This window comes from Sus scrofa, chromosome 3, assembly GCF_000003025.6.
Source record: "Sus scrofa isolate TJ Tabasco breed Duroc chromosome 3, Sscrofa11.1, whole genome shotgun sequence".
NCBI classification, from domain to species: domain Eukaryota; kingdom Metazoa; phylum Chordata; class Mammalia; order Artiodactyla; family Suidae; genus Sus; species Sus scrofa.
Window position 1 is genome coordinate 107,249,967 of NC_010445.4, and position 24,579 is coordinate 107,274,545.

At 41.7% G+C, this 24,579-nt stretch overlaps 1 protein-coding gene across 1 annotated transcript in view; it reads right to left on the reverse strand.

Moving 5' to 3' along the window:
- Positions 1-19,404, reverse strand: part of BIRC6 (baculoviral IAP repeat containing 6) — a 256,404-nt gene extending 237,000 nt beyond the window's left edge. The window contains 1 exon segment of the mRNA XM_021087656.1: positions 19,080-19,404. Coding sequence (XP_020943315.1) covers positions 19,080-19,404 — 325 coding nt within the window.

Consider the following 24,579-nt stretch of genomic DNA (forward strand, 5'->3'; position numbering starts at 1 on the left):
ATAAGTGGTTAATTCTGTGCTCATTATTCCATCAGTCTTTATGTCTATGTCACAACCGCATTGTTTTGATTACTACAGCACTGTAATAGTAAGGTTTTCCTTTTAATTAAAGCATAGCTGACTTGTAATTTGTGCCAATTTCTGCTGTAAAGCAAAGTGACCCAGTCACTCACACACACACACACATGCATTCTTTTCCTCATATCATCTTCCATCATGGTCTATCCCAAGAGATTGGATACAGTCCCCTGTGCTATATGAGGACCTCATTGCTTATCCATTCTAAATGTAATAGTCTGCATCTACTAACTCCAAGTCTAGCCCACTCCCATCCCCCCACCCCCTTGACAACAGTAGTAAGTTCAGAAATCAGGAACTGTGAGTGCTCCAACTTTCTTCTTTTTTTTTTTCTGTCTTTTGTCTTTTTCAGGCCGCACCTGCAACAATATGGAGGGTCCCAGGCTAGGGGTCTAATCGGAGCTACAGCTGCCAGCTTACACCACAGCCACAGCAATGCCAGATCGAGCCGCATCTGTGACCTACACCACGGCTCAGGGCAACACCGGATCCTTAACCCACTGAGCAAGGCCAGGGATCAAACCCACAACCTCATGGTTCCTAGTTCGATTCATTTCCTCTGTGCCACAACAGGAACTCCCTTTCTTTCTTTGTTTTTTTTTTTTAAGAATGTTTTGGCTAGGAGTTCCCGTTGTGGCGCAGTGGTTAACAAATCCGACTAGGAACCATGAGGTTGAGGGTTCGATCCCTGGCCTTGCTAAGTGGGCTAAGGATCCGGCGTTGCCATGAGCTGTGGTGTAGGTCACAGACACGCGGCCTCGGATCCCGAGTTGCTGTGGCTCTGGCGTAGGCTAGCGGCTACAGCTCCGATTAGACCCCTAGCCTGGGAACCTCCATATGCCGCAGCAGCAGCCCAAGAAATGGCAAAAAGACAAAGAAAATTTTTTTTAAAAATAGAATATTTTGGTTATTTGGGAGTCCCCTGAGAATCCATATAAACTTGAGGATGGATCTTCCTATTTCTGCAAAAAAAAAAAGTCATTAGGATTTTAATAAGGATTGCCATGAATCTATAAATAGCTTTGTATAATACTGACTTCTTAAAAAAATACAGAAAATATCAGAGTTGCCTTCATAGGTTAACAAGCCTAACTAGGATCCATGAGGATGCAGGTTCAATCCCCGGCCTAGCTCAGTGTGTTAAGGATCCAGCGTTGTCATGAGCTGTGGTGTAGGTCGCAGACATGGCTCAGATCCCACGTTGCTGTGGCTGTGGCGTAGGCCAAGAGCTGCAGCTCCAATTCGACCCCTAGCCTGGGAACCTCCATATACCACAGATGAGACCCTAAAATGCAAAATATATATACACATATATATACATATAGAAACTATCAAGTGCTGGCAAGGATGTAGAGAAAGTGGAATTCATACATTTCTAATGGAAATGCATAATGGTACAGCCACACTAGTTTGATAGTTTCTTATAAAGTTGAACATACCTGAGTAAATGGCCTTGCAATCTCACTTCCATGTATTTATCCTAGAGACATAAAACCTTTGATTTACACAAAAAGAAACTATACTCAAATGATTACAGTAGCTCTATTCTTAATTACTAAAAGTATGTCCTGCAAAGAGTGACTGACTGGAAGTCCTGTTGTGGCTCAGCAGTAACAAGCCCAACTAGTATCTATGAGGATAAGGGTTTGATTCCTGGCCTCGCTCAGTAGGTTAAGGATCCAGCATTGCCGTGAGCTGTGGGGTAGGTCGAATATGTGGCTCAGATCCTGCCTTGCTGTGGCTGCAGTGTGGGCCAGTAGCTGCAGCTCTCATTCAAGCCCTGGCTTGGGAACTTCCATATGCCACAGGGTGCAGCCCTAAAAAGCAAAAAAAAATAAATAAACACAAAGAGTGACTTAATAAATAGTGAAACATTCATGATGGAATACAACTTAGCAGCAATGAAAAGGAATGAACTAAGGATACATGCAACAACCTGATGGCCCTCAAAGGCATTATGCTATCTATGTGCAACAAGTCAGTACCAAAAAGTTGGATACTACAGGATACCATTTCCATGACATTCTAGAAAAGACATAACTAACAGTGCAGAGAAAAGATCAGTGATTGCCAAAGGTTGGGGCAGGGAGATGTTGACCACAAATGGATACCAGAGGGAATAACACATGGAACTTTTTCAGGTGTTGAAAATGCCCTATATCCTTACTGTGGTGATGGTTACAAATACCTATTCATGTATTACTAGGACACACAACAAAAAGAGGCATTTTACTGTAATCATTAACCAAAATTTATTTTTATATGATATATAAACACAGGAAAATATTTACAATACAGTTTTAACAAAGTAAAGGGGGGAGTTCCCGTGGTGGCGCAGTGGTTAACGAATCCGACTAGGAACCATGAGGTTGCGGGTTCGATCCCTGCCCTTGCTCAGTGGGTTAAAGATCCGGCGTTGCCGTGAGCTGTGGTGTAGGTCGCAGACGCGGCTCGGATCCCGCGTTGCTGTGGCTCTGGCGTAGGCCAGTGGCTACAGCTCCGATTAGACCCCTAGCCTGGGAACCTCCATATGCCGCGAGAGCGGCCCAAGAAATGGCAAAAAGACAAAAGAAAAAAAAAAAAAAAAAGACAAAAGAAAAAAAAAAAAAAAACAAAGTAAAGGGGGATAGTTCATAATGTATCTTACAATCTAAATTCCATAAATCTATATTAAACAATAGAAAAAAGTAAAAAAGAACTTGTTATACACCAAAACACTAAGACTACCCTTCTCTAGGTAATGAAATCATAGATGACTACACTTCATCTTAGTTTATCTGATGTCTTCTAAGTCACTTTTAAGATAAAATTTTTCAAAGGAAGTAAACTGTGTTTTTTAAATTAGTTAACAATTCTAATACCAATTATAAAATAATACCAATTTTACTTTATAAAACGGCCAACTCTATCAATGCACTATTCATGTGCATCCCTACAAAACTTGGAAAAATATTATGAGAAATATATCATACTCACAAACTGACACACGCACTGTAACAGTCCATCTCCACTGAGATATCATTAGACTTCAATTTTTTTTTTTTTCTTTATAGGGCCGCACCGCAGCATATGGAGTTCCCAGGCTAGGGGTTGAATCGGAGCTACAGCTACTGGCCTACATCACAGCCACAGCAACACGGGATCCGAGCCTTGTCTGCGACCTACACCACAGCTCACAGCAATGCCAGATTTTTAACCCATTCAGCAAGGCCAGGGATCAAACCCCCAACCTCGTGGTTCCTAGTTGGATTCATTTTCGCTGCACCATGACAGGAACTCCTAGACTTCAATTCTTAAGATAGTCTACCATCATATTCAAACACAAATACCATTCAAAGTTAAAAAGTACAAAACTAATGTTAGGTTCTTACAAAGCCTTTAAAATATAATTACAGTTACCCAAAACAAAGTCATTTAATAATAATTGTTAGTACACTGTATTATTCAAAGCCAAAATGAGTATTTCTGTAAAACAGAACTTGATGCAAAGCAAAGAAATCCTGGGAAAGTTCAATGGCTAGACCATGAAGAAAAACTAACAAATGAATAAAATGCAATGCAGGGATAGTACTTGTCCAAGCAGGAGAACCAACATCTACCTAAGCCTGGAAAAGTTTCTCCAAAAGATACAGAATTACTTGAATTATGAGTTCCAGGAGGAGTTCTTGTAGTGGCGCAGCAGAAACAAATCTGACTAGGAACCATGAGGTTGTGGATTCAATCCCTGGCCTTGCTCAGTGGGTTAAGGATCTGGCATTGCCATGAACAGATGTGGCTCGGATCCTATATTACTATGGCTTGGGGTAGGCCAGCAGCTGTAGCTCCGACTGGACCCCTAGCCTGGGAAACTCCATATGCCACAAATGCCACCCTAAAATTTTTTTTAAAAAAAAGAGTTCCAGGATGTCCCTGGTGGTCTAGCAGTTAAGCATCCAGCATTGTCACTGCTGTGGCACAAGTTCGATCCCTGGTGAGGGAATTTCTGCATGTCACGGCATGGTCAAAACAAACAAAAAAAAGTTTCAAGTTTCAATTCTCCCTCTTCACTTTGTCCAAAAGTGCCCCCCCCCCCCAACCATTCATTTTGCAACCATCTTAAGCAGCTGATATCAACTCAGAAAGTTTTGAGAACACAATTACCACTGAAAATTTTCCATGGATAGAATTCAATCTTAAAGGACCCTGCAAGAAATTGTGTGGCCTTTTTCATATATATTTGTTCAATTTTTCACAGTTAAATCTCTCCCACCATCCAGGATACATAGGTTATAGTCTTCCTTCAGGATTTTGATCTGGGTATAATTAAGCAAAATTTTGGAACTTACCTATCTTGATACTGCACAAGAGAACCCTTAACCATCTGTAAATAAATTCCTGTTGCTACACAAAGTTGCCCCTTTGAGAAGCAACTTAGCTACAAATCAATACAATTCTACAATTTGGAGGATGCACCAATTTCCACTTGGGGCACATAATTGAAACTACTATTCTCTGTTTAATATAGATGGCACAAGTCTCCAGACTAATAGTCACACGGATTTCTTATCATTCCTCACATAGCCTACATTTTCAGTCAGTGCAAGTCAAATTCCATCCAAATATGATGAAAATCCACCCAGCTGTTTTTGCATACTACAATAATAGCCCAACAGAAACTTCTCCTGGATATCTGTCTTACTGCTCACATCACTGGCATCTTTGCTCAAGTGCCATCTCAGAGAGACACTCCCAGGCCACACAGCACAAATATACCCACCACCATCTCATACTAGCTTTGATTTCTTAAGGCATTTATCACCACTTGATTTGTGCGTGTGTAACACACCTCTTTCCATTAAACTATGAGCTCAAGGAAAGCAAAGACTTTTTTAGCTGCTACATTTCTAGTGCTTGACACGAAGTAAATGTTTTTGAATAAATGAGTCATTTTCTATAATTTTGAAGAACTTTTTTTTTTTTTTTTTTGATCTTTTTAGGGTCGCACGAGCGGCACATGGAAGTTCCCAGGCTAGGGGTCAAATCAGAGCTATAGCCACCAGCCTATGGCTGAACCACACAGCAAGGCGGGATCTGAACCACATCTGGGATCTACAGCACAGCTCACACAACGCCAGATCCTTAACCCACTGAGTGAGGACAGTGATCAAACCTGTGTCCTAATGGATGCTAGTCGGGTTCATTAACAATTGAGCCACGATGGGAACTCCTTGAAGAACATTTTAATATATTAAAACTAAACTATAAAGTGATAAAATGCAACATTCTCACAGTTAGCTTCTTTTTTTTTCTTTTTTTTTTTTTTTTTAATGGCTGCACCCATGGCATATAGCAATTCCTGGGCCAGGATCTGAATCCGAGCTGCAGCTGCAACCTATGCCACAGGTGCAGCAATGCCAGGTCCTTTAACCTACTGCAGTGGGCCAGGGGTTGAACTCGCACCTCTGCAGCGACCTGAGCCACTGCAGATTCTTAACCCACTGTACCACAGCAGGAACTCCCAGCTTTTTTCTTAATACAACTAGAAACAACAAAAAAAACTTACACAGCTCAACAGCAAAAAAAGCCAACAACCCAATGGAAAAATGGGCAAAAGACCTGAACAGACACTTCTCCAAAGAAGTTATACAAATGGCCAACAAGCACATGAAAAAATGCTGAACATCACTGATTATTAGAGAAATGCAAAATCAAAACTACTATGGGGGGAGTTCCCGTTGTAGCATAGCAGAAATGAATCCAACTAGGAACCATGAGGTTGTAGGTTCGATTCCTGGCCTCACTCAGTGGGTTAAGGATCCGGTGTTGCTGTGAGCTGTGATATACAGGTCATAAGACATGGCTCAGATCAGGCGTTGCTACTGCCAGAGCCACAGCAATACAGGATCTGAGCCGCGTCTGCAACCTACACCACAGTTCACGGCAACGCCGGATCCTTAACCCACTGAGCAAGGCCAGGGATCAAACCCACAACCTCATGGTTCCTAGTCAGATTAGCTTCCGCTGTGCCATGAACTTCTGCTCCAGGCCTTTTAAATCAGAATACTGGTACCAGAGCAGAGTATATACCATTTTTTTCTTTTTATGGCCACACCTGCCATATATGGAAGTTTCCAGAGCATATTTTTAAAAGCCCCCCTGATGATCCTAATGAGCATCAAAGGCTGAGTACAACTGAGCTCTACCATCTCTTCAGTCTTACTTGTCTCTTCAATTTCATAAATCCAAATACAAGTAAAGAAACAAATCATGAAGATTTTAACTCCTGGTGCCCACAATAAATCTCAAAGAAGACACTCCTATCTGCCCTACTCAAACATTTCTATCACTTCCTCTAAAAAGTAAGCATTATATTTATCTCCTCTACAATACCTCCCTGACTTAACATACTCGAACTAGACCACACTTTTTTAGTCACAAATTGTTTTATATAGCAATTAGCTTCTTTTTTGTCATCTGTACTTCCCTTTCCTACACTCTACACTCAAGGAATTTGGCTTAACGTCTCTGTATCCCTCACATTTGAAGTACAACTTATAAAAAATGTCTACGTTCATTATCACATCACATTATGAAGCAGTCTGGGCAAGATCTACCAGGCCATTTTAGAAGTGGTAACTCAGAAGTGTCTTGCCCAAGGCACCTCTGGCATAAGGCTATGAGCAGTACAATGCACACACCAAAGAGGTACCTCTCACCCACCTCTCCACTATTTTCACATACTACATTACAGAAATCTATTCTTGTTTCTATTTTCTGGCTGCTCCCATGGCATGTGGAAGATCCCAGGCCAGGGATCAAACCTGCACCACAGCAGTGACTACGCCAGGTGCTTAACCCTCTAGGCCACCAGGGACCTTCTATCTACAGTTATGGCTAACATTCCTAAGGACAGATTTCCAAACGTTCAACAACTTAAGTATGGTTACAACTACATATCTCCAGTTAAACAATAAGAATATAATACATGCACATTTGCCTCTGCTCCTTCCCATGCTCCCACTGGAGAGATAGGAAAGAAATACTGAAGAAGGCATTAAAAGAGCCCACAAAGACAAAAGAGCAAGTGAGATGACAGCAACAAAATTTCTGAATTTGGAGGACAGATGGAGGAATGTTAACTGACATCTTCCCCCATAAAAATCTCAAGACTAAGCCAGCAGAAAGGAAAGCCCACAAAGTATGTGTTACGGTATTTTTCAAATTACACAGATAATATTAAGTCTAAAATAAAAGTTACTTAAAAGTAGAAGCGTTTTGCAATACTTTTTCAATTAACTGATACTAAAAACATACCTATCATAATAGGGCCTTACATTTTTTTCATCTGAAACTGGGAGTTCTTACAGTTAAAAACATGGGAGACATAGCCCAGGAGGACCAAGTCCAAGATCTTCAGGCTACACCATCACTCCCTTCGTCATGCTTTGCACTCAATACCAAACTGCTTATAACAAATATCACCTGCTTCATGCCTCTACTCTTGCTCATGCTGTTCCCTCTACCTGGCTAAACTACTTTTCTCATAGTTCTCAATGCTATTCAGCAGGATTTCCTTGTAAATCTATTCTAAGTTGTGTCTGATAAGCCCAAGCTCCCAATCCCTCCCACTCCCTCCCCCTCCCATCAGGCAGCTACAAGTCTCTTCTCCAAGTCCATGATTTTCTTTTCTGAGGAGATGTTCATTTGTGCTGGATATTAGATTCCAGTTATAAGTGATATCATATGGTATTTGTCTTTGTCTTTCTGGCTCATTTCACTCAGTATGAGATTCTCTAGTTCCATCCATGTTGCTGCAAATGGCATTATGTCATCCTTTTTTATGGCTGAGTGGTATTCCATTGTGTATATATACCACATCTTCCAAATGCAATCATCTGTCGATGGACATTTGGGTTGTTTCCATGTCTTGGCTATTGTGAATAGTGCTGCAGTGAACATGCAGGTGCTTGTGTCTCTTTTAAGTAGAGTTTTGTCCGGATATATGCCCAAGAGTGGGATTGCGGGGTCATATGGAAGTTCTATGTATAGATTTCTAAGGTATCTCCAAACTGTTCTCCATAGTGGCTGTACCAGTTTCCATTCCCACCAACAGTGCAGGAGGGTTCCCTTTTCTCCACAGCCCCTCCAGCACTTGTTATTTGTGGACTTATTAATGATGGCCATTCTGACTGGTGTGAGGTGGTATCTCATGGTAGTTTTGATTTGCATTTCTCTTATAATCAGCGATGTTGAGCATTTTTTCATGTGTTTGCTGGCCATCTGTATATCTTCTTTGGAGAAATGTCTATTCAGGTCTTTTGCCCATTTTTCCATTGATTGATTGGCTTTTTTGCTGTTGAGTTGTGTAAGTTGCTTATATATTCTAGAGATTAAGCCCTTGTCGGTTGCATCATTTGAAACTATGTTCTCCCATTCTGTAAGTTGTCTTTTTGTTTTCTTTTTGGTTTCCTTTGCTGTGCAAAAGCTTTTCAGTTTGATTAGGTCCCATGGGTTTATTTTTGCTCTAGTTTCTATTGCTTTGGGAGACTGACCTGAGAAAATATTCATAATGTTGATGTCAGAGAGTGTTTTTTGCCTATGTTTTCTTCTAGGAGTTTGATGGTGTCCTGTCTTATATTTAAGTCTTTCAGCTATTTGGAGTTTATTTTTGTGCATGGTGTGAGGGTGTGTTCTAGTTTCACTGCTTTGCATGTTGCTGTCCAGGTTTCCCAGCAATGCTTGCTGAATAGACTTTCTTTTTCCCATTTTATGTTCTTGCCTCCCTTGTCAAAGACTAATTGACCATAGGTGTCAGGGTTTATTTTCTTTTCTTTCAAGTCTCAGCTGAGATATCACGTCTCCTAGAAAGCTTTCCAGATTTGGGAAGAAAGTAGATCTAAAATTCATCTTATTATCAATATATGGCAGACAACCACTTGTTGAACTGAACTGTATAATCTAAAACACCAATACAGGAGTTCCTATCATGGCGCAGCAGAAACAAATCCAACTGGGAACCATGAGGTTTTGGGTTCGATCCCTGGCCCCACTCAGTGGGTTAAGGATCCAGTGTTGCCATGAGCTGTGGTGTAGGTCGCAGATGTGGCTCAGATCTGGCACTGCTGTGGCTCTGGTGTAGGCCAGCAGCAACAGTTCCAATTAGACTCCTAGCCTGGGAACCTTCACATGCCCCGAGTGTGGTCCTAAAAGAACAAAAAACAAAATAATAATAATAAATAAAATACCAATACAAAAAGTAACATTTATTGAGTGCTTATGGTAGGACAACCAATGTCTATATGTATCAGTTTACTTAATCTTTCCAATAACCAAATGAATTAGGTACTAATTACGAAGTGCAGAGAGAGGTTAAGCAACTTGCCTAAGGGCACAGCTAATAAGCAATGAATAACAGACTGGAACTCAGTCTGCCCCTGGAGCCAATATCCTTAACCACTAGACTAGGCTTTCCCTGTGAATGCCAGTGCCTTCCAAATCTGTATTCCCAAATCAAGCTTCAACTCTGAATTTCCAAAAGTCCTTTAGATGTCGCTACTTGGATGTCCTCCAATTATCTCAAAATTAACAAAACTGAAATCACTATGTTCCTCTTGCTTCTCAGCATTCTCCAACAAAAGCTACTCACCACGCCTTACTGTACAGCTTATTCAGGTTAATAAATACCAGTTACTCAAAGTAGAAGCCTAAGTATCAGGTGAAGCCTAATTTTCAACCTGTCAACCACTCTCATGCCCACATTCACCAAATTATGCTGTTCCTACCTCTCAAACTAACGTACATGCTGCTCTCATCAGTTCTCACACCTGGGCATTAGCTTGGACTCTTTCTCAAAAACAAATTTGATCATATCATAATCTACAACGGCTCCACCACTGACATCAAGTCCAAACTTCTTTTTTTTGTTGTTCTCTTGCCATTTCCTGGGCCACTCCCTCGGCTTATGGAGGTTCCCAGGATAGGGGTCAAATTGGAGCTGTAGCCTCCGGCCTACACCAGAGACACAGCAACGCGGGATCCAAGCTGCATCTGCAACCTACACCACAGCTCATGGCAACGCCAGATCCTTAACCCACTGAGCAAGGCCAGGGATCGAACCTGCAACCTCATGGCTCCTAGTCGGATTCGTTAACCACTGAGCCACGACAGGAACTCCAAGTCCAAACTTCTTAGCAAGACATACTACATTCTTGTCTTTGCCAATATCTCAGCTTCAATTCTAACCATCCAATCCCAACCCACCTCCCCTCTAAAACATTTCTGAATTTACCATGTTTTAAAAGACCAATGTGTCTCTGCATAAGCAAGAATGATGATCATCCCTATAACAATCCTTCCCACTATTTCATCTTCCCAAATCGATCATAAAGGCAACATCCTTTGAGAAGCTTCTCTATTCCCCTCGGGCTGAGGAAACTCCGTCCACTATATTCACTCAGCGTTCTGCACATCTATATTATAGTACTTAAGCTAAAATGATTTTAGCTAAAAACATAACCAAGCATGTATTCAAAGGTCAAAATGCTGCCCTAATTATTTTGTGCTCCCATGCCTAGCGCATGTTCAATAAATGTGTGAATGAATACCAATCAACCAGCTCTTCCCCTCACCTTGCTCTTTTAACAATTTCAAGTCCACAATCAATTAATTTACATTTTTTATCTATCCTATAATACAAAATTATTGCTCTTATAATTATGCCTATTAGATTTCACTGGTCACATTTTCACATATGTGGAAAACTGGAAGAAAAAAATACTGCAATTCCAACGGAATATCTGTAGTAAAAACATCTACTCTACTCAGCAAACTTTGAAATAGCCAACACTACCACAAAACGCTTATAGAGCATATACTATATATGGGGTATTGTGCCATAGGTTTAACATATATTAAGTCATTTTCGTTCTCACAACCACTTTGTGAAGTAGATATTATTATCCCCTTTTAACAGATGAACCTCAAGATCAAAGAAAACCAAGATTTAAGCTCAAGCTGTTTGACTTTAAGAGTATAAGTCTAATCTCTTATACTGCCTCTCATTAGTCTAAAACTACTAAAATACACGGAGTTCCCATCGTGGCGCAGTGGTTAACGAATCCGACTAGGAACCATGAGGTCGCGGGTTCGGTCCCTGCCCTTGCTCAGTGGGTTAACGACCCGGCGTTGCCGCGAGCTGTGGTGTAGGTTGCAGACGCGGCTCGGACCCCGCGTTGCTGTGGCTCTGGCGTAGGCCGGTGGCTACAGCTCCGATTCAACCCCTAGCCTGGGAACCTCCATATGCCGCGGAAGCGGCCCAAGAGATAGCAACAACAACAACAAAAAAAAAGACAAAAAAAAAAATAAAATAAAATAAAAAAATAAAACTACTAAAATACAGACAATACTCTCTTAGAGAGAAACCGTCTTTTCTTTTTTTTCTTTGGTCTTCTTAGGGGCACGCTCACAGCATATTGAAGTTCCCAGGCTAGGAGTGGAATGGGAGCTGTAGCTGCCAGGCTACACCACAGACACAGCAACACGGGATCCAAGCCCTGTCTGTGACCTACACTACCGCTCATGGCAACACTGGATCCTTAACCCACTGAATGAGACCAGGGATTGAAACCACATTCTCATGGATACCAGTGGGGTTCGTTACTGCTGAGCCACGACAGGAACCATCTTTGAGCACTGAATGGTTATGAAAAAGTGGGAGGTAAATACAAAAAATTGAATAAATGTAGAGGGTCTTGAAAACATAGCAAAATGTTTTAAAGAATCTTAATTCACTCTAATTAATTACAGAAAAAATGTTTTGCTAATAAACGCAAATCTTTAACATAAGATAGATTAACATGTAGCAATACTAAAGTCAGTCAACTGAAACACAGCCAAAGTACATAATCAAATCCCACAAAGACATTTGCCAAGTTATTATAAAGAATTCAAGTGTCAATAGTTTGTAATAACCTATATGGGGAAGAAAAAGAATGTATATATTTACATGAATAACCGATTCACTGTGCTGTACACCTGAACAAATACAACACTGTTAGGTCAACTATATACTTCAATATAATTAAAAAAACAAAACAAAACAGGAGTTCCCGCCGTGGCTCCGTGGTTAACGAATCCGACTAGGAACCAGGAGGTTGAGGGTTCCATTCCTGGCCTTGCTCAGTGGGTTGAGGATCCAGCATTGCCGTGAGCTGTAGTGTAGGTTGCAGACATGGCTCAGATCTGGGGTTGCTGTGGCTGTGGCATAGGCCAGCAGCAAGAGCTCCAATTTAGACCCCCAGCCTGGGAACCTCCGTATGCCACAGGTGTGAACCTAAAAAGACAAAAAGACCAAAAAAAAAAAAAAAACCCTCAGATGAATCCAAAAGACAAACTATCCTGTAGGGCTACTGAAATCTAAACTCTATGCCATGTTTATAACTGAAAATAAGGCTTCATGTACCAGTATCAGTCAGAAATAGGAAGTAATTTGTATCATTTATAATATCCAAAACTGAGACTTACAAGAAGTTGTTGCATTTTACCCAAATTAACACATGCCCAATTCAGAAGTAGTAAAAAAAATGTATTTTCCACCTCTAAAAGAGGTAATAAATCTGTTTCATCCATAAAATTTATTTCCTGAGGACAAGAAAGGTAACCTAATTAGTTTTGTATATTCAAGTCTTCTTGGAATAGTTAGCTCTGAGTTCTAAGTCTGAACAAGAAGCTGTCATATCAGACAATCGATCAATCAAAATTCACCCCATCTCTTCAATGCAAATGGAGTAGAGTACAGAGATCATTTTTTCTCATTTTTGACCACTGTACAAACTTCTCAAGTCAAATCAAAGTCAGTATCTCTATAGGAAAAAGGAGAGATATTCATAAAGAAATATAAAACAGGAGTGTTTGTCCAAAAACACTAAGCAGCTTTGAAGTTTCCTCTTTCACTGTGATAAGAGATTCGAAACCTACTCAAAAACTGAAGAGATGCGACTTCCTCTTACACATATACTATAACACCCACTGATTAATACCCACATATATCTTCATTTACTTATGTACATATATGCCATCCTAGACCACAGCCATAGCAACATGGGATCCAAGTCCTGCCTGACCTACACTACAGCTCACGGCAACACTGGATCCTTAACCCACTGATCGAAGCCAGGGACTGAACCTGCGTTCTCATGGATACTAGTGGGGTTCGTTATATATATATACAGACTGGTTATGTATGTATATATACAGAACTAGTAATATAACAGTCTTGGGAGTTGCCTTGTGGTGCAGTTGGTAAAGCATCTAGCATTGTCACTGCTGTGGCACAGGTTCAATCTCTGGCCCAGGAACTTCCACATGCTGCAGGCAATGCCAAAACAAACAAACAAACAAAAAACAGTCTTGACTTCATTCTGTCATTTAGTCACATGTCTATACTGAAATACATTATCCAAATGTAGATAATATTTGTTACCAGCATTTTTATTTCCATCTACATTTGAGTGCTATTTATCCTCTCTATAAACACTAAGTCAATGAAGATTTTTTAAAATAACAGTGAGGGGACATGACAAAACTAAGCACCCATGAGGCTTGAGAGAACTAGCATTCACTGTGTATCTACTTATACATGTGCCCAGCAGTGTCAGGCACTTTAAAAATATTTACCTCTTGGAGTTCCCGTCATGGCACAGTGGTTAACGAATCCAACTAGGAACCATAAGGTTGCGGGTTCGATCTCTGCCCTTGCTCAGTGGGTTAACAATCCGGCGTTGCCGTGAGCTGTGGTGTAGGTTGCAGATGCAGCTTGGATCCCGCGTTGCTGTGGCTCTGGCATAGGCCGGTGGCTACGGCTCCAATTCGACCCCTAGCCTGGGAACCTCCATATGCCGCAGGAGCGGCCCAAGAAATAGCAAAAAGACAAAAAAAAAAAAAAATATATTAACTGCTTAAATCTTTACAACCTATTAAATATTAATCATAATTTACAAATAAGGAAGCTGGAGTTCAGAAAGTTTAGGTGGTAAGTGAGCTGAAATTCAAAATTCAGGGCTATCCAATTAATACACCTGACTAGGATCCATGAGGATGCAGGTCTGATCCCTGGCCTCACTCATTGGGTTAAGGATCTGGCGTTGTCATCATGAGCTGTGGTGTGGGTCACAGTCTCGGCTGGGATCCCATGTTGCTGTGGCTGTGGCGTAGGCCACCAGCTGTAGCTCTGATTCGACTCCTAGCCTGGGAACCTCCATATGCCATGGGTGCGGCCCTAAAAAGGAAAGCAAAAATAATAATAATAATAATAATAATAGTAATAATAAATAAGAGCTATCTAAAACATAAAGCCCATTCTCTCACCACATGTCCTCAAGAAAGCTTATTAAAAAAGAAAAAAAAATATATATATATAGATATATATGAGTTTCCAATGTGGCTCAGTGGGTTAAAGACCTGACACTGTCTCTGTGAGGATGCAAGTTTGATCCCTGGCCTAGCTTAGTGAGTTAAGGATACAGTGTAACAGTAAGCTATGGCATAGGTCATAGATGCAGCTCAAATCCAGTGTTGCCAAGGCTGTGGCGCAGGCTTACAGTTGCAGCTCCAATTCAACTCCTGGCCCAGGAACTTCCATATGCCACAGGTGCAGCCATAAAAAAGAAAGAAAGAAACTAGGATCTTAACTCAAAACTTTGCTCCTTCCTGTCATGCTAAAAGGCATGAATGAACACTGTGTTAAAGAGAGGAACAAATCTAGCAATATAAGCAATATGGTCAAGTAGTGTATATAGAGATGTTTTGATTTTTTAAACCCAAAGTCCACAAATAAGCATATGAAAACATGTTCAACATTATATATCATTAGGGAACTGCAAATTAAAACAATGAGATACTACTACACACCTATTAGAATGGCTATAATCCAAAACACTGACAAAACCAAACGCTGATGAGGTTGTGAAGCAACCAGAACTCTCATTCACTGCTGTTGGGAATGTGAAATGGTACAGCTACTTTAGAAGACGGTTTGGCAGTTCCTTAAAAAACTAAACATACTCCTGCCAGAGGATCCAGAGGTCATGCTCCTGGGTTGACCCAAACGAATCAAAAACTTACGTCCAAACAAAAACCTAGACACAGATATTTGTAGCAGCTTTATTCATAACTGTCACAACCTGGAAGCAACCAAGACGTCCTTCAGCAGGGGAATGGATAAATAAACTGCGGTACGTTCAGATAATGCAGTATTATTCAGTGCTCAAAAGAAAGACGCTATCGAGCCGTGGAAAGACATGAGGAAAACTTAAATGCCTAGTAAGGAAAAGCCAAACTGAAAAGGCTATATCCCATATGGTTCCAACTATACGACATTCTAGAAAAGGCAAAACTATGGAGAGAGTAAAAAAGACCAGTGGTTGCAAGTGCGTAGAGAGAAGAGAGGGGTGACTAGGCAGAGCAAGAGGATTTCAATGAAACTATATTCTATAACACATCACACCCAATCAGAACTCCACAGAAGAACAAAACTAACAGTGAACCCTAACATAAACTATGAACTTAGGGTGGTAAGGCAGGTTCATTGATGGTAATAAACTTACCACTGTGGTGTCAGATGTTGATAATGGGGTGGGGATGGGGGGAGTATACAGGGGTAATATGACAACACTGTACTTTCTACTGTTTTACTAGGAACCTAAAACTGTTCTGAAACATAGTCTATTTAAGGAAGAAAAAAAAAAAAAAAAACCCAAGCCAAAGGCACACTTATTTAGCAGTTAATATATATGTAAGGAAGCAACCATTTAACATACTTATTAATATACACATACCAAATCAAAAATATTTATTAGTATTTTGTACTAGGTGTCCTGGAGAGGGGATATAAACAAGTACACAACGCACCTTCAGAGTTTGAAATATAAACAAACATCATATATTCACAAAAAAAAAAAAAGTGGAATTTAAATAGTTCAAGACAGAAAACATACCGCAATTACACTGCTAAATTGCTAAAGTAGGCATTAAAAGGCCAATATGTGCTTAGGAATTCAGTGGATCACTTCAGGCCAGAAGAATCAGGAAGACATGCTCTAGGTCTTGAAAAATGGATAAGATTTTTCTAATTATCTTAAGGGAATTAACAAATTCTAAGAAAAAGTAAAACTAATAGAATTGGGAAAGGAAATTAAATGAACTAGTTTCACAAAACAAAATAGGGAGACAAGACCAAAAAGACTGGTAGAGGCCAGATCATGGAGGTCACTATGAACATCAAGCCAAAGGATCAGCACAGAGACTCAGAAATCTTAATTCTAAAACACCAACAGGGAGCAAATACTTCCCTAACCTAAGTATATACTGATGACTCTTAATCTTATGAAAATGTATTTATAAACATTTTGTTAGATACAGATAATTTGAAGATATACCCTAGTCAATATTTTAAAAATTCACCATCTCTGCCATCCAATACCATCCATACCAGGACACTCACACAAGTCCTGCTTCCATTTTTTGATTTCCAATCTACACTAATAGGCTACCTGTTTATATGTAACCGAACCCATCCATATGATTACTCTATCACCCAATAAAACTCTACATGGTTACCCCACTCTTATTTATAGGACTATCACCCTCTATTCATGATTAAAAGCAAACCTACTAAATATCTACATATTCCAGGCAAAACATACAAATGCAGCATTCCTACGCACAAATAAATGACACAAATAGGACCTATACAACCTGTGGTAATTATTATTAATAAAATGCACTTCTCATACACAAAAACATTTCAACATTTGTCCACTGCTACTTTCAAACTTTTTTGTAATATTTTTTATTTTGTTTGCCCACAACTCTTCTTCATAATTTTAATCACATACATACTACTCAATCCTCAATGCTTTGCCATCCACCCAATTGCATACTTTTTAATTAAATGCACCAACATCCTCAACTAAGGTATCCCAAATCAGCGCTATAGTTTATGCACCTAACTTTTCACTTACATTATGCACCTAGAGCCCTCCCTTTCAGTAATCTACCATCAGAGTGACTGTTTTCTTCCTTTTCATGAACAGGCACATTCATATAAATCCAATTTCCTCATTTATAACTAACCCTGGTACACATAATCTTTATGAAACATGGCCCCCAAACACTCTCTGAGACTCTTCTTTCTACTGAAAATATTTTAACGCTTTTGTTAACACGGTTTTTTACAGAAATCCAAATACATCAACTCTGATATCACTTAAAGTTTAAAATCATGAAAGACAGTATTAGATATTTTTAAAAGATAAAGGTATATACTAAAATACATAAACAAATGTATAAAAATGACCTCATAGGGAAGAAAGTGTTGGAGGAATGCAATCCAGGAGGGACACAGAAGGCTTCAACTCTATTTGTCATGTTTTATTTTTTTTTTTAACTGAGTCAGGAATACGTGATTGTCCATCATAATTGCTTTTATATCTTTCCATATGAGAAAAACATTTCAGTTTATGAAGAAGGATTTCCAATTACTAATGAAAATCACCCCCTCATACAGAGTGAGGAGCTGTTATGTCCAAGTTACAGTAAATGCTCATTGCTACATCTGGGACACCATTCCTCTGCTTTACCTAAGCCAAGAAAAAAAAAAAAATTACAAGACTACAATACAAATCTTCTCTTAGACATGTTTCAGATATGATCCAGGTTTATTGTCTATAGCTCTACACAATCCATTTCTTTCACAACTCTCACATCAACAAAAATTAAATCCTTATCTTTGTATCCCTAAATTGCCATGTACTCTTAAGTGCCTCACACAGTAAACCAGAATAACCACCTTTTCTTATTAATCTCTGTTAAAATATAAGTGAATAAGTAAGACCACATAACTACTTCCACTTGGCTAAATGCAGATCCTTCATCTCTGTGCAAGAGTCTAACTCACTCCTATACTAACTTTTCAATTCCAACTTATAACAGCTAAATTAAGCCAGTCATCATTCAACTGCAAATGAAATGTCATCTCAGCCAACGTAACTTGGCCAGGGCAATTGCAAAACACTCCACTCCAACCCACTGAGCGTTCACCTCACGCACACTTCAAGTCCGGTCCTAGACCAACGTTTACACCAGCTAGAACAGCTCTCCTCCACAGGCGAGCTCCTCCACATGCTTCCGTATCCCAACTTTCCGCTCGATGTGGTCAAACAAGCAGAGACGGCCTAAGGTCTCACTCAGTACGAAACCAACGGAATCTACAGCTCATACACCGCAGGTGCTGAGTTTCTCGTCCCTGGGGGGTAGAAGGTGGAAGCCCCGAGTTAGGGGACAAGGCGTCTTCCATGGCGTCAGCCAGAGTCCTAAAGTCGTCTACGGAACAGTTCAGGCAGCTGGCCCGCCCACTTCCCTCCCCACCCCCACTCCAGGCCCACCCCACCCCCACCCCCGGAGCCAAGCCTGCTGTACATCCCAGCACCTGCGGGTCCCAGGAATAGCGCGGAACCACTTCTCTCCGTAAGAGCGGAGGGCTTGGATGCCGGCTAGGACGCTCGCCTCCAGCCACCTGCCTCTCACGTTGGAACCAACGCTGCGACCCTTTCCCTCTCTGATCTAACAGCAGGCAGTACCGACACGCTCTCCAGGACCTAGCCAGGGGCCTAGGCTTCTCCCGTGCCAAGCTCCGAGACCTCCTCACCTCTCCCAGAGGTCCAACCTACACCGGACGCTCAAGGCCCCAAAGGCAACTCCCACCACTCCGGGCCTCGCCCTTCTTTCCTTCCCAGCTGCAGCCGCTGAAAAAGCCAAGTCCGAAGGTCCTCCTCCATCAGTTTCCGGGCCTCCCTTCACAGCCAGGCCTGAGCCCCGAGCCCTGCCCTCCGCCACCGGCTCCCAACACGCCGCTTCCCTCCTCCGGAGGCCGAGCCCGGGGGCTGGGCGGCTTCCTTCCCCGGCATCCCGGGGCCCGGCTCCTCCCGCGGCGGGCCCGGCCCCCGCCCAGCGTGCCGCACACTCACCGCTGAGCGCCGAGGCCTGCAGGGTGGCCCCTGAGGTGCCGTCGATGACTTTGATGGTCCCGCGACTGGTGACGGCCAGAATGGCGTTGAGCGCCGGGTGGTAGGAAAGGCTGTGCAGCCCGTCGGAGTCGCAGCGCATGCAGCCGTCCCGCAGCACCAGCCACTCGGAGACCCCGGCCGCTCCTGCCCCCGCCGCCGAGGAGCAGCCCGGGCCCGAGGCCGCCGCAGCCGCAGCCGCCATCTTCCGGCCTGCGCTCAGCACAATCACACTGGGAAGCGGCTCAGTGACAGTCCCGGGAGGTGCAGCACCACCGCCAGTCACCATCCGGGGCCAGGGGGCAAGCGGAGCGCGTTAGCCGGAAGTGAAGTCAGGCGCCGGCACGCACGCGGGACGTCGGCCGCGCGCCCAGAGGGGCCCAGCTTCGAGGGAGGCTGGCGGGGGAGGGGGTAGAAGAAGCGAGAGAGGCGGGGCCCGGGGCGGGCGCGCGAGACCGGCGGGCGGAGCATGCGCGGGAGGGCTTGCGCGTGGCTCGCGCCGCTGGCCCGGCTAGCCGCTCCGCCACAACGTCCCACTTTTTCCAAGCTCGGGGAGGGGCCGCTACCTAAACTCCGCCCCGCTCCCCTGCTCCTGGCGGTGGAGGGGTGGAGGGTTAGTGAGTGAGGGGCTGGGGCGTGTATTTCCGCTAGGCGGAGACCCGGGCGGGAGCGACCTGACTGAAATGCCTTGAGGCCCTTTGCTGCAGTTCCAGCTGCGCCCGGACAGTTCCTGGCACACGCGGTGCAAATGTTTGGCCGTGGCCCAAAGGAGACCTCAGAGTCTGAACCTCGACTCTGGTGTGAGGATAAGCAGTCTGAAAAATCTCTAGTCTTGACTTGGAGAAACCGAACGACCTCACCAAGCCTATGCCTATTACACTGCCCCCCCATCCCCAGATCTTTTTGTTGAACCAGATGCTCGGCGCTGGAAGCATATAGTTAAGATTAGTTTCTCTACCCACATTCCAAATGCGAATTGTTAATAGGTGTGTTGGGGGGTTGCAGAACAAGAAAAGGCTAGTTAGGTAGATTTACAAATCACCTTTGGAAAATAACAATGCTTTTTTTTTTTTTTTTTTTGCTTTTTGTTTCAAATTAATTGTTAGATTGATTCACAATTGCAAACTAACCTCTGTGGTCTGCCTCTCCAAAACCCATAACTCCTTATCTGTGAGAAAAACATTGGACAAACCCGAATCGAAGTTCATTCTATAAAACACCTGACCATTACTTCTCAAAGATAGAACAGGTCTGACTTGTCCAGCTTCCACTAACAGTTACATAATTTCAGTGCAATATCAAAAGCAGGGATTTGGCTTATGATATGTATATGGTTCTATGTCATTTTATCACATGTAGATTCATGCAGCACAGTCAAGAACTCTGTATTTGAGAATCATTCTATTATCTCAGTCTAATTTCCTCTTCCTTAAAATCTAATCAAAGTGCTCTTGAGAAGATTAAGAATCATTTGTAAAATGTGTAGAATGGGATCTGACACATGGTAGTAGGTGCTCAATAAAAATTATGAACGTTAATTGCCTTCTCAAATTCTAGCAGACTTGCTTCAGGAAATCTGCATGGATTATCCCAATTACATCTTAAAACTGTTAATTCGTATGCAAAGTTGTATTTATATAACCTATATATTCATTATGAGGCAACATATAATAAAGTGGAAAAATACCCAAATATTAAAGTCACTGTGGCTTCATTTATCTGTGAATTTAGGCAACTCACTTATACATTCTGAGAATGTTCCAAGAGAGTCAAATGGAGATGATCAAATTATTCACCCTACTGCGGTTTCTTACAAGTACTTATAAACTATAAAAATGGAAACACAGGGAAGTTCAATGACTTGTCCAAGATCTCACAGCTTCCAAGGAGCAGGATAAGAGCAAGCTGGAGTTTCAATTCAGCATTGACTCCAAAATCCGTACTCCAAACTTAACTCTCCTGCTCAAAACTTCAGTGTCTTAAGATAAATAAAGCAGTACGAATAATCCAATCTAAATGTGACTAGATGGAGTTCCCAATGTGGCTCAGTGGTTAATGAATCTGACTAGAAACCGTGAGGGCCTGGCCTCACTCAGGATCCGACGCTGCCACGAGCTGTGGTGTATGTCGCAGATTTGGCTCGGATCCTTTGTTGCTGTGGCTCTGGTGTAGGCCAGCAGCTACAGCTCCGACTGGACCCCTAGCCATGGGAAATGCCACATGTCATGGGTGTGGCCCTAGAAAAGACAAAAACAAAACATCTAAATGTGACTAGAAGTATTCTTTTCAAAACTTTTTTTTTTTTTTTTTTTAATCTCAGGACACAAGCTGCCACTATAAAAACTGCTATTTCAAAGATTTTGTCTCTCAAGATCCATTTGGGCCAAACTTTTCCATTAATCTGTACAGTTCCCCTGAATAGGCCTCTAATACAAACCAAGCACCACATCTTGTTGGTAGGGAAAACAAACTACTAACCTGAACACTAAATTTAAATTTAGTGTACTTTAATGTTGTACTGTGTTGAAGAGAATGAAAGACAGTTTTTTGTTGTTGTTGTTAGTCTGTTACCTTTTTTTTGGTTGGGACCAAAAAATATTTATTTAGATTGCTTTCCCTGTAAACCAGCATTCTCCAAAGCTCATTACCCCCAAGTTTTTCTGAAATATAGCACTTTCACAATCAAAAAAAAAAAAAAATTGAGGAAAGAACTCCCCTTATATTTGTCCACTTGGGAGATTTATAGTACATATTAGCAAATCAAAAGACCTCCTATGACAAAGAATACTGTTTAACCTCCTTTTATCAACATTTGACAAACCCATGTAAGCACAGAATTCAGCAAAACCAGTGTTTCAAAGAGCATTCTTAATGTAATTTGTTGCTTGTTTTGTGAGTGTGCATTTTTGAGCACTTGCTGAGACCTCCAGCCTGCAGTGAAGTGTTTCAGGATTCAGGGTAAGATTCCTGGAATTGATCATGAAAGTGAAACTAGGCAAGACTTGGTGAAGTTTAGCATTCTGTGTTATTAATGTCTTTCTACTCATGGAATGAAATACTCCTGACACTGAAAATGTACTGATTTTCACACCTAGTCTATTTTGAAGTGATTGCCTTTTGAGGGCCTCCAGCCCGATCATCTTGGGTATAGGTGGTAATCACCTAAAGGAAGTAGAAATTCTCACAGACAGTCATTCTAGAAAGAGGAATTTGCTGGAATCAGATATGTGGACTCAAAAAGCAGGCCTTACTGATACAGAAAAAGCATTTGATAAAAATCCAAAAACCACTCAAGGAAAAAAAAAAAGCCTCTCAACAAACTAAAAATAGAGGGAAATTTCCTCAACTTGATAAAAAGCATCCACCAAAATCCTACAGCTAGCAGCATACCTAACAGTAAAAGTCTGAATGCTTTTGCTCTGAAATCAAGGACAAGTCAAGGACATTCATTCTCATCACTTTTTTTTTTTTTTTAGCTGCACCACAGTACGAACTCCCTCATCACTCTTTTTAACACAGTCCTGGAAATTCTGGAACATAATAAAAGGCACTGCAAAAGGCATGAAAAAGAAAAAGCATAGAAAGAATGAGAGCGAGAAAGAGCAGAGTTTCTCACCACTGCATGCCCCTCTCTTTCCCTTGTGCAGCCACTGGTGGTGAAGAACCAATCTCTCTGGAGAAGTAGAGGCTGAGGTCTATAAGAGACAAGCTTCCCCAGAACTGCAAGGTGATGACAGGGAGAGTAGGCAGGGGCCCTAGATGGGAGGAGAGCTGTGTCTGGAGCCACACAGGAGCAGAGAGAGAGGCAAAACTGATTCTGGAGCTTATAGTCCAAACACTGCGCCTGAAGAATCCCTCCTAAGTCTTAGGGGGAGTCTGAATGGATGACTGAGGTCATGCCACAGGGGCATATTTATAACATACTCCAGTGAAACCCACTACAAACACCCACACTTAAGCTATATATGAAACTGCATAAAATAGATGCTTGATATAATAAGGGAATCTGAACTTAAGGGAAAACTTTGATGACAATAAAGGATTCTTTAAACTAAAAAAAAAAAAAGAAAAAAGAAAAAGGAAATCAACATCCTAATGCCCAATCAATTAACTTCTCTGCTGACGTTTACAGGGAGATTTGATTTATCCCAAAACAGAATATGACGAAGTTCTAATGATTTCTAATGGAAAGGGGGATCTCCTAGGAATTCTTTCTATCTCACCTGATACTGACAGCTAATATATGTATCATCAAAATTCACTCTCGGGACAAAACCACAGTGAGATTCCACTTCATACTCATTAGGATGGCTACTATCAAAAACAAAAATCAAACAAAACAAACAAAAACCAGAAAATAATTGTTGGCAAGGATGTTGGAGCAATTGGAACCCTTGTGCACTGGGAATGTAAAATGATCCAGCTGCTGTAGAAAATAGTATGGCTGTTCCTCAAAAGTTAAAAATAGAATTACCATATGATCCAGCAACTCCACTTTTGAGTATATGCTCAAAAGAACTAAATTAGGGTCTCAAAGACATCTGTCCCCCCATGTTCATAGCAATATTATTCCCAATAACTATCGTAGGGAAGGTCCATCATGGCTCAGCAGTAATGAACCCGACTAGGATCCATGAGAATGCAGGTTCAATCCCTGGCCTCGCTCAGTGGGTTAAGGATCCGGTGTTGCTGTGAGCTGTGGTGTAGGTCGAAGGTGTAGCTCCAATTCGACTCCCAGCCTGGGAACTTTCATATGCCTCGGGTGCAGCCCTGAAAAGCAAAAAATAAATAAAGTAGGAACACAAAGTGTCCATCAAAGACAAAATGACTGATGACTGATAAGCAAAATGTGAGAAATATATTGAATATATATATGTACATATATGGGTACATATGGATATTATTCAGTTTTAAAAGTACATATGGATAGTATTGTTATAAAAAGGAAATTCTGACTTATGCTACGACATGAATGAAACTTGAGGACATTATGCTCAGTGAAATAAGACAGCCATGAAAAGAAAAATACTGTATGATCCCACCTACAGGAGGTACTTAGATGCTTGGAGAGCTGAGTGGTCAAAATCTTAGAGACAGATAGGGGAATGGTGGCCACAGGGCCTGAAGTGAAGAGGAAATGGGAAGCTGTTTAATGGGTACAGAATTTCAGTCATGCTAGATGAAAGAGTACTGTGGATTAATGTTGGTAATGGTAGCACAATAATGTGAATGAATTTATGTCACTGAAAGTGAACTTAAAAATGGTTAAGATGGGAGTTCCCGTCATGGCGCAGTGGTTGACGAATCCGACCAGGAACCATGAGGTTGCGGGTTTGGTCCCTGCCCTTGCTCAGTGGGTTAACAATCCAGCGTTGCCATGAGCTGTGGTGTAGGTTGCAGACACGGCTCGGATCCCGCCTTGCTGTGGCTCTGGCGTAGGCCGGAGGCTACAGCTCCGATTCGA